General features: G+C 38.2%; 1 protein-coding gene across 1 annotated transcript in view; it reads right to left on the bottom strand.

The window, feature by feature from the left end:
• Positions 1-5933: 5933 nt before the first annotated feature.
• The window catches only part of prim2 (DNA primase subunit 2), a 32205-nt gene continuing 26448 nt past the window's right edge, over positions 5934-11690 (bottom strand). The window contains exons 13-14 of the mRNA XM_042502244.2: positions 8936-9004; positions 5934-6650 (exon numbers count right to left, since the gene is read on the bottom strand). Coding sequence (XP_042358178.2) covers positions 6423-6650; positions 8936-9004 — 297 coding nt within the window. The 3' untranslated portion in view covers positions 5934-6422. The remainder of the gene's footprint in view (positions 6651-8935; positions 9005-11690) is intronic.

Raw genomic sequence — 11690 nt, 5'->3', positions numbered from 1 at the left:
TTTTTCTGTCATCACGCAGGCGGCGCCACAGCTGCACTGATTGGCTGGCTGCTTAAAGGAACAGTACACTAAGTAAAAACTTAACTGTAAACTACCATTAGACTATTCAGAAACTGTTAATACTAACTAACATAAAAACGGTTGCCATTTATTCTCTTACATTATATATTTAAAAACTTTTTATTTGTTAATGTTATATTAACCCCGACTACATTAGCATTTAGTCCAGCTTCAGCATGCACCTCAAGTGTTTGATTTTGTAGTAAATCAGTGATTAATTAACCTTGTTTTTTAACCATAGAAGGTCTAATAATGCTAACCAAAGAACAGTTGTGTAATGTAAAAAAAAAACAAAAACAAATTGTGACAGTACTTAAGTAGCCTATTTATATGTACTTTACTTGAGTTTTTGTATCCTCAACTTTCACTACTCCACTACATTTCCTAAATAAAATGTATACACTACATTTCCCCTAAGCACTGGAGTTACTTACTACAAGACAGGTTGGGAAGGGAGGACGAATGAAAAATTGAGAGGAAAGGAAAATTTGTATGTTGTTATTTAATTCCTTTAAGTTGTTTAAGTTTCATTAAGAGTAATGCACACTCTATTTCTAAGGTTGGTGTAGCCTATGCTATTAAGAAATACATTTCATAATCCTCAAAATTCTGACTGCTTGCTTTTTTAGTACCAACACTTACTTGAACTTTTACTTTCAATACCTACATTTAATTTGATAAAATTACTTGATATTTTTGATAGGCCTACTTAAGTACATTAAATATCAAATACTTTAAGACTTCTACTGAAGTAATATTCCAATAGGTGACCTTAACTTCTATTAAAGTCATTTTCTGGTAAGATAAAGTAACGGCAGGCACATCCATGGGCCTAATGGTAGGCTATCAATTTTCTTATTAGACTCTCAGCAAGAAAACACGTTTATTCCCCATAATGTCTCAAGACTCCTCTATAGGGGAAACCAGGGATGGTTGTAACACAGGATAGTTGCAGCACTTTTAATTTTTCAAACCAGGAACACGCTGTTGGTTGTAAGGTAAACTAGTTAATGGCAACAAGAGTCTTGGTTAGTTGTAACAACATGTTAAAAACCTACTCCAAGCAAAACTTTTTTTTTTTTTTGTGGTCATAATCTTAATTTCATGATGTTACACTTCATCCTAGGCTATGTTTCAACTAACCCAGACTGTGGGGTGAATTGTAACATTTTATTCCTTGTGTTTGAAACCAAACCATGATTTTTTTGTTTTTGATATAGAAATAACAGCTGCACCATGTAGTAGCAGACGGTGGTATTTAGTTTGTATCACATTTTGAACACATTCGCTTACAAGAGCTCGAAGTTACTTACTGAAATGTCAAAAAGGTTACAACCATACCTGGTCTCCCCTATCTTATTCATATTTTATTCATAATCAATACTGCAAGTTCAAAAGAACTATTATTTAGTTTTCCTTTTCTGGCTGTGATTGTGACATGTGACTTTTTATTTTAATGATGCAGTCTGAATTTACACAAAATGAGTTTTAGTATTCAAATGTGGCCAAACTCACTATGTTATCAATTGGCACAATGTCTGCACAGGCAACAAAGATGAAAAAAATGTAAACACAGGCATGGATAAATATAGCAGAAAGAGATGCAAGTTATTTTTCAAGTCAAATGTGGGTATACAACCGTGTGATCTCATTAAATTCTGTCTTCAAAGCTCAAATAACTCATGGGAAAAATAACTGCAGAGAGGAAGATGAAAACATAAGCTCCCTCTTCAGTGCAGGCAAACTTTAAAGGGATCAAATAGATGGTCACTGTTTACTAAGCAGTTTGATCCACAACAATGTGCAGAGAGGTAAAGAAAACAACTTGCATGAGGCGCAGTGATTAAAACCTGTTTACCAGAAGCAAAGGAGTGAAGAATTCTCCTCTTCTGCAGGTTTTGTCCAACACAAAGTCTAACACGAAGCGACAGCATGGCTGCAGGTGAAGCTTAGAAAGAGTGAAAAGTTTGTGAGCAAAGTTAATCACATGAGCAGCGGCTCACACATCTGTCAGGTTAATGAGACAACGCCCAGGGGAATAATGATGAGTTTACATACAGCTGCAGGACATTTGCTTCCAATTTTACAATCAACAGGGTTGTCACATCTCCTGGATAATTTTTGTTTGGAGAGATGACTTAATGAGAAATGTTGAAGGAACCAAAATCACACTCTGCATCATAACAACAACTGCCAGGTTTCACAAGGATTGGATAAAAATGCCAATGGGATTGTAACTGATGCTTCCATCTGCTGTTACAATCAATAGCAACCAACGTCATCAGGAGACAGTAATAGACAGTCGTGGATCTCCAGATTTAGACCAATGGAATAATGCCAATAGGTGCATCCTCTCCGTACTGTATAAACCCTTGTAGGAAGGACACCGTCTCTCACAGTTTCTCTTTAAACACATTGTAGTGACTGAGTTTCCTGCTAAAATCTCTTTTATATTTCAAGCCAAAGGCAGCAGGAACAAAAAAATCAATTCCCTGCCACATGTAGAGTTTGCATGTTCACCTTCTGTTTGCATTGGTTTTCTTCTGCATCCCAAAAGCGTGCCAGTCAAACAGAGACTTCTGTGTGTAAAATCCCGCCATCAGTTAAAGAAACTAAAAAGTAAACGAACTGCATGACTTTTTGATTAGATTAATTTCATTTAGACAATTATCATAATAGTCAGATAATTATTGAAAGAAAGTAAGATTTCAGCACCAAAATTGAATACAATTGAATAATACCATGAATACCCATATTCACTTTCCCAGTGCATCTACTGTACATAATGGATTTTCAATGTTTTTGAACCAATAAAATCCCATCATGCTACTTTAGCTAAATGCCATTACAAAGAGGAAAATTAATTACAAATCAAGGCTCTTGGAAATCTCTCAAAGAAAGTGCTCCAAAATAGGTAATATACTGTTAATACAATTCCCATTATCAGTCTTGCTACTCTCATCTTCACCTTTGCAAAGTCATCTGCACGCACAATTTCTCTAACAAATGTCACCATTTCTAGTGAGTCATGTGAATCCTCGGGGGAAATTGTAAAAAGTGAAAGGTCAAATTCATAATGTACATAATTTTTCATATAAAATCTTCAGGCTGTTGTAAGCAGATTGGAGCTATGTTTTTCATGGTATTTTTTTTCCTGCTTTCTTTGCCAGTAAAGTAAACATCTATGTAATGTGTGTTTAATACATCCCATTGAGACTTTGGGTTGTAGAGGGGAATATACTCACAGATGACATTTGGGAGAATCTGGAGAATAGAGGAGGTAAATGTCACCACATTGCCATTATCTTTAAATGCACGTACCTTTGACAGCAGAGCACTTGGCTTAAATAAAACAAAAATAACTAAAACCGTAGAGATTTAGTTAACATTTTCATTTTGGATGGTTAGATAGCACCTTTACCTTCATTCCTCAAAATGCTAGGAGGAGATTTTGAATATGAAATGTTTTAAATGTCAAATGCCACTTCTTAGGATGCATTTGATCACTTCAAGATTTACACCTAAAATTAATTTTTTTTGCACAAAAAATTAACAAGTATAACTCTACGCCTTTAAAGTGACATGTCAACCAAAATTTAAAATACACTTTTCCTCTTACCTGTAGTGTCATTCATCAATCTAGATTGTAATATTATAATGAAACTGGATGGCACTTGGCTTGTGGTGGTCAAAGCACACACACAAAAAAAAAAAATACATTTGAAAAACTCAACAGCAATGTCTCTTTCCAGAAATCAAGACCTGGTTACTTAAAATCTTAAAATAATACATATATCAGTTGTGAGCAGTTTCATGTAGGAACTATTTTCTTTGTACCGAACCACACCCACGCACCACATCACTGCACATCTACTGCTAGCTCACTTTGCACCTCTGAGCTAGCTAATGTTACAACTCGTTTTAGGGATACAGTTGTCAGATGCACTTCAGTAGAGATACTATATTTGAGAGAAGGCAGACATCTCTACAGCCAATATTTCAAACACGCGGCAACTCACACCAAAACAATCTACACTCATCAACTGCAGAATGGGTGAGAGGACAACTACGTATTTTGTTTTCGAGGGAAACTGTCCCTTTAAGCTATGTATTCCACAGCTTAACTCAAGATGCTGTTACTAATTTAACCTTCATCAGGCTTTGCTCCACAGCCTCTTAAACTTTTTATTACTTTGAAAAAAAATGCATCGCCTAAAAGTGTGGCAGCGACTTCGGTGCAGTGAGGATAAAGTTTGTGACTGCAGTGCAGCTAATTTGACAAGAATCCACTAAAGACCCAAAATAATCAGCTCTTCCTCCCACTGAAAAGCTAATACTCCATCATGGCTGTACAACCTTTTTATGAGATCTGAAATGAGGAATGAGACAGTTATCAAATAAATTGTGCTCATTTTTATAAAGCTTGAGGGCGAGACGTACAAGTGTGCCTTATGGGATGTTATCTAATTCCTAAAAATAAGCAGAAAACAAAATGTGCACCAATCCCAAAATTAACCAGAGCTGCTTCTGGTGAAGCATATTGAATAACAAATCAAACCGCTGCACATTTGGTCCCCTGGGTTAAATTATATAAGGAAGAGGACAAAGAGAAACATCATGCTGTGAATAGAAATGTACAATAGTCAATGCTGAGTAGTCAATACTACTGACAAATAACCTTTTGATTGGTTTTGCTGCATTTTCACATCAGGCAGGTGATCATTTTATTCTGCAACACTTTATTGAAGTTTTGCTTTCTTTCTTCTATATTGGAACTGATATTACTCGTCTACAGAGGCAATGCAAATGAACTTGAGGATGTTGTGTTTGCAGCATTTACAAGCTCTAGATTGCAACACATTCACAAAGCTTCACTCCACACACGGCACATCCCTGCATACAGATTCACCCTGCATGTCAGCTTCCATACGAGGCTCATGGAACAAATGTTGCGGTTCAGTCTTGGATTAAATTTCTTGCCCTTTCGGATAATGCACCATCCCCAGAACACCTCTCGCCCATGTAATGAGCACGAGGAGAGAACAAATTGCACGACGAAAGCAAGCAAGTTCGTGACTAATGATTGTAAATCCATTCGGAGGAGATAAACACCATCCTAGTCAACTGCCTGCCCACAGTCTAAGAAAGTGCCAGCTTTGTCAAACGTAGTCATGCACAACCAAATATTAAACATCAAGGGTGTCTTGCTGACAGCAGCCCAGCTGCGCACTGTTATCCAGTTGCCTTATTATACTGGATAAATCCTCTCTGTGTCAAGCACCATGCCTGGATTTTAAGACCTAATTTAATTCCAGCTATGTGCAGCTCTGGAGCAGGCCGTGTGTTTGTGCTGCGACGTTACAAGCATGAGACAGTGATGAACTGTGGTGTGAGTGTCAAAAAGTCTTTTAAGAGAAAAGCCTGTAGAGAAAGTGCTATAATTTCTTTTACTTTTGGACCCTTGGGGAGATCTCATTTGATTTAAAATTCCTGATCATTAAATCACAAAAAAAAGCTTTTCATTCATACATTCAACATTTCCCTCGGCCTCCCAGAAAACACATTTGTATTCATGCAATTCAGGGCTGCCTGTTCAGTGCCTCTAATTGGATCTAAAGTTAGTAATCTTATAAAATGCATATAGTGAGAGTGGAGATACGAGCGCACCACTGTACCTCCTAAAGAACAGAGATTAGAGAAGCAGCCTGTGTCGCCACACAAGTGCAAAAGGTTCCCGACTTTCAGAGAGCCAACATTTTTTCACAAATTATTGCAGACAGAAGTTTCGAGAGAAGGAGGAGGAAATATCTCCTGACCACGTATGCTTTGAATAAATTGCATTGTGCGTTATGAGGCAATATTCCAAGGCGGCATAATACAACTGTGGAAATTGTTTATTTTCATCCATCCTCCTGCCACCATTCATCCATACTCCTGCCAGCAAATACAATGACATTGTTTCTGAGACAGCTGGGAAATGTTCTAGTCATCACCCCCACAACCACGTCCCTGCCAAAACTCTGTGCACTGAGACTGGGCAGAAGCCATTTGAGTTCAGACAAGTGAAAACAAAGACAGAGAAACTGAGACTACTTTTTACACTCTGCTTAAACAGCTAAATGTCACTAACATGACAAGGAATTTTAAAGGAAGGAAACTGCTTTGGTCTGATACTGAAGTTTATGTAAAGTCAAGGTTAACTCACACTTTGCTATGTTGAAAACAGAGTAAAACATCATGGAGAATTACTAATATGCAACTTTAATACTTAAAATGTCATGTACAGTGAGATTACGACATCTAAGTGTGAATATGAACCATCCAAATGTCAAGTCCTCGTAGAAAAAAAAAATGAAAATACATCAGGCGTCTTGAAAGAAAGAGTCCAGATCCTCTGTCATTTCGGCCAAATCCTGGGGGGCGTTTGCTGCAGCTTCTCGAGCCGCGCTGGATCCTCTGACGGCCGAGTTTTCCTGCGACCTCTGTGGATTGTCCATCTCTCGCTTTATGTCCTTGCCTCCTCCCAAAACTTTCTGGCTCTCTATAAAGTACTGGTTGGGGTGATTGAGCGAGAAATTTGGGTCCTCAATCTGCTCAATAAAATAAAGAAATCACAGGAGAGGGTAAGATACCGACTGACTCAGTGTTATGTTACCTTTTATGAGATGGTCGTGTAACATCTGCTTCCGATGTGGAGTGGTTTAATAATTTACTAACAATTTACTAATTTATTAACAATGAGGAGGACAGCGCGCTTTCATGGCCAAATTAGAGCGCTAATTCAGTGAAAAGATTAAATGCCCTTTCAGGAAATAAAATGTCAAAATCACTCATGAGGAGTGAAAACCTATGAATCAATTAACAGATGGAGTTCGGGCTCTTTCCTTGACCTTTCCATCATTTATAAACCATTATGTAATTGTGATTGATGTTTTCAAAACCATTGAATGTGAGTTTATGTATTAAATCACCATTTGTACACAACAGCATCAGCATCTTCCATCTGCCAAGTAAGCGTCTGTAAAAAGACATTTTAATTTGCTATTTCTACCTGTTGATCCACCAGAGTGATGAAAATTACTTTCTGAGACATGGTTTGACACACATTAATTATTTCACACATTTCAATATTAGGATTTCACTGCTTTGTATAAAAATATTATATATCTGCATGTGGCTGAAAGGGTTGTTACTCACAAAACCAAACATACTCCTGTTAAATCCTTGCTTTTATCTTATTGTAGCTTCATAAGAATGTGAATTCTGCAGAACACATCTTTGGGTTTTTATGCATGGACTAAATTAATATTCATTTAATGACTGTAAGCAAACACGTGACCCAAACATTTTCCATCAAAGTTAATAACCAGCTAGCGATGTAAGCCAGGATTAAAACTGTAAACTCGCGGCACAATATATATATACATATAATTCCTTTCATATCCAAAGTTAGCATTTACGTTAAGCTGAAGCCAGGAGTGTATTAGCTTTGTTAAGCTCCTTAACTTCCTTTAAAACCACAACGTTTAAATTTACAAGTGTATGTGTGTGTACAAAAGGAATGAGACACAATGTGTACATTAGTGATGTTTTGAGGTGTTGGCGCTGAAGGTGGATTTTTTTTTTAACTTTGGAAAGAGCCAAACTAGTGTTTTTCCTGTTTCCAGTCTTGCTATATAGGGCTGGGTATAATTTAAAAATAACAATACTAGTACCGTTGAAGTAACACCAATACAAACAGGGTACTTCATTCAATACCCATAATGTGAACAGAATGACATGTAGCCATATTCACCCAGCTGCACAGTGACAGAGCTAAAAGTTAGCAAAAAACACGGCGAAACATACTTACAAGATATTACTGGGTTTAATGTCAAAGTCGAGATTTTTGGGTGTCAGTGAGAGCTTGCTGGAGCCGTTTGACGGTTTGGCTTTGGATGTTAGCTGCTGCTGTGTTAGCTCGTGTTAACGGCAGATGCTAAACTGACCAGAGAAGAGCGGGTCTGGAGACGGCAGCAACAGAAGGAGTCGGGACAGTCCGAGATAAATCCCCCGGCAGAAACAGGATTGAACACAGGCATGTTTTGACTGAAGAAGATTCTGTACTATATGGTATTGGTTATTGATTATTGGTCGATACCTGTGAACTAGTACAGTACGCTAGTACGCTAAGTAGCAGTTTACATGCAGTTACATAAAAAGCAAGCCTGTCACGGCCACAAATTTTGACTGTAGTTTCTGTAGTAACTCTGCTCATCCATCCAGCTGCCCCCCAAAAAAACACGTTTAATACTGTGCTTTAAATCTGTGTATTATTTGCAGTTTATCTTTCTAAACCTGAGTTGTAACATCACATGCACAAACAATCAGTAGTAACCACAATGGCATTTCCAAGTGACAGGTGATTTAGTGTTAGGTTCCTCTAACACTATGGAGGAACGTATTTAACTGATGCACAGACCACCGTTGATTTTTTTTTTTAACTGATCCAGCATTTAAACTCTGCCAATCTCAGCTGAATTTAATGCATTCAAAGTCACAATTATGTTCTGAGTTTGAGATGTTGTTTCTTTTTTTTTCAATCCCTGCGCTTTTCTCTAAAACGAGGTCCTCGAGTGTGACTGAAAGGGATGATGACTCAAGCATCCAAACTAAGACAGATTAAATTAAATAAGTCTCTACGGGGGACAAAATAGATCTAAATGCTATAATAAACCTATAAAATTAAGTGGCTATGACAGCCAGCTAATGATGGGGCTGATGACAGCTGTGGGTCTCCTGAGCCCTCGTGCATTAGATGGACGGACCAAACCCCCCTGCATCTGACACAGATAGCCTCAGATACTACACACTTCAAAATGAAATCTGCACTTACATTGTGTGTCAGCTCAAAGTACTTTTGGCATGCCAGCTGATAGTGCATCCCTTTCACCAGCTCCAGGATCTGCAGATAGAGGACAGAAAGAGAGAAGACAGCAGGTTAGGTTTGAATTTGAATAATTTCTTCCACTGTTGAACTGCCGAAAATCAGATACAGACACATTACAATTACAGAAAATAATGTCAACATTTTGTGTTGTTGCAGCCCCTTATTCAAAATTGTTTTAATTGGCTTTCAGTCAACTACCTACACAAGCATTCCTCATGAATCATAACGACAGCAGTGAATACATCCTTCCAGAGATCTTTGCAAAAGCAGTGAAAACAGATCACAAGCCTATTTAAATATGCATGCCCTGAGTCAACTCTTTGTAGAATAACTGTTGGCAACAATAACACCCTCTGAAACATCTCAATTTTGGGATCTCCTTTTTTCTGAAGTTGAAAAGAGAGGATGTGAGGAGATATTTTGAAGCTCCGGCTTTGATAGGGTCACGTACGAACTCTCATTCTTGTACTAAAAGCGCTGTAGTGTTAGCGTGACTGCATACTCAGGGTGAATGACCTGCTAAAAAATAAATCCAAGGTCTTCAGCACTGGCTGAGAGAGAGACTCTTCTGAGGAATCTGCCTGTATTTGGCGCCTTCATTACTCCCTATATTCCTGAAGGCTGCCTGCAGCGTGATACTGCCACTAGCATGCTCAAGTCTGGGGCTGGTATGAGATCAGTGATGAGCTGTTCTCAGTTTCTGCCAGATATTGCAGTTTTTGTTATTTTGTAAAAGGGAATACCAGGAACATTTGCAAAATTGCACACAAAACACTGATTATGATGGGCAAACACTTGCTGTGCTGTGACTTAAATTATTTTTTTACTCTTGTGTAAAAGGGCAAATATCACCTGATGTGATCTCAGTACTTCACATCCAATTAGTGAGCTTTACTTTGGACTGGAAGCTGCTTAGGGGATTAAAGAAACAGCATGTTGAACATCCACGAGAAACTTCATCATAATACTATAGCTTTAACTATTTTTACATTGCAGGTCTGTCAGAAACAAACGGGGTTCCAACACATTTTCATTGATAAAATTTCAAACTTTCCCAAGACTTTTAAAAGGAACCATGATAAAATTTCCATTTCACAAAAGCATGCATGTCACAGTGTCTGCAGCACTTGAAGGCCCAGTTACAGTACTGTTCTACACACACACACACACACACACACACACACACACACACACACACACACACACACACACACACACACACACACACACACACAAATAGGAGGCGGTCTTAAAGGGAAAGGTTTAGCCAGTATTTGTCATTGGAACGGAGAACCGAGCGAGTTTTCCTTTTGTATCAAGCGACAAATAAGTTGTTTGCATTAATCTGCCTCACTTGACCTGGCACGTCTTTCTTTGCGACTATCACGCATCACAATGCCGATGCTGAAACACTATCGTGCATTCATAAGTTGAAGCATATTAGAGCGACATTATGTTGTACTAAAATGCGCAAAATTAATTTTCTACTATGTAACATAAGGAAAGTTATCCCAAGAGATTATTGTACTTAATTTCATTACACATCACAAAATGTCATCACCAAAGCTTTCAATGATTTTTACTAATTTCATGACTTTTCCATGCCTGGAAAATGAGTGTTAAATTCCATGACTTTCCCAGGTTTTTCATGATCACGGGAGCCCTGAACAAGGCACTACTGTGGGAAGATATTGTAGGTTGTCCTGTGAAAACAGTATAATTTATTTTGATACTTGTGTCTGTGGATTGCTGTGACATTTTGTGCCGACATTCATGCAGGAATTCACGTCACTTTTCATCTAGCACCAGCAGCAGGTCAAAGTTTCATGTAACCTATGAAATATAATTTCCTGAATGTTCTCGGATATTCACTTTACAGTAGATACGGAAAATTCAAAGATCACGTCTAAAGCCAACTGCTCTCAGCCACCGAGGGCCTGGTGAGTGGTAACACTGGCCAGTTTCTGAATGAATGTTTTATTGGATTGGATTTTACAAACTCACGGCTAAAATTGATTTATATTTGCTGAATTTTCATGGTCAGAGGACAAATGATCCCAATTTAGGGTTGCAGCAGTTTACCGGTTTCAAGATCTGCTGTTGTATAAGTATTGATGGTCATCATATTGTGTACATTTGCTTCTAAGTTATAGAAAAAAAAATCAAACTGGAAATACGGTCTCACCTGTCCGTGAGCATCTTCTTTCCTCACTGACGGCCTGTTAGACTTTATACACATTTTTTTCACATCCTTCTATTTAAAAAACGGTTTCCAGTTTCAGTTTCTGTAAAGCACTTGTTGAATTAAAAAAACGAAACCTTCTGTTTTTATTCCCTTAAGGGATGCTGTAAATGATAATGATAATCATAATTATCTAATACCATATACCACGAAACCGTGATATTTTCTGCAACTCAGCTTGTCGAGTTGAAAGTAGCTGGTTTTAGAACATGAGGCAGGTCACCTGTTTTCACAGCCAGCTGGCTTGCAGCAAACTCAGCTGGCCGAGGCAACCATCAGCAGTCTGCATGTTTGCTTCCTGTGGGATTCTCTGACAACAGACTTCCATCCCCACCGAGCCCAAGTCTGTCTCATTTACATCCCGCGGCTGCTGAGATCTGTGTCAGTCTCAATGGTGTCGGTCTCGGACAGTGGCTCGCTGCTGCTGCTCGTCGTCATAGGCTGTATATGAAGATGGAT

The sequence above is a fragment of the Plectropomus leopardus genome, chromosome 13, assembly GCF_026936395.1.
Source record: "Plectropomus leopardus strain MGB_pleo_1.0 chromosome 13, ASM2693639v1, whole genome shotgun sequence".
NCBI lineage: Eukaryota > Metazoa > Chordata > Actinopteri > Perciformes > Serranidae > Plectropomus > Plectropomus leopardus.
Note: the sequence above shows the minus strand (reverse complement) of the source record. Positions and strands in the feature narration are given on the sequence as shown.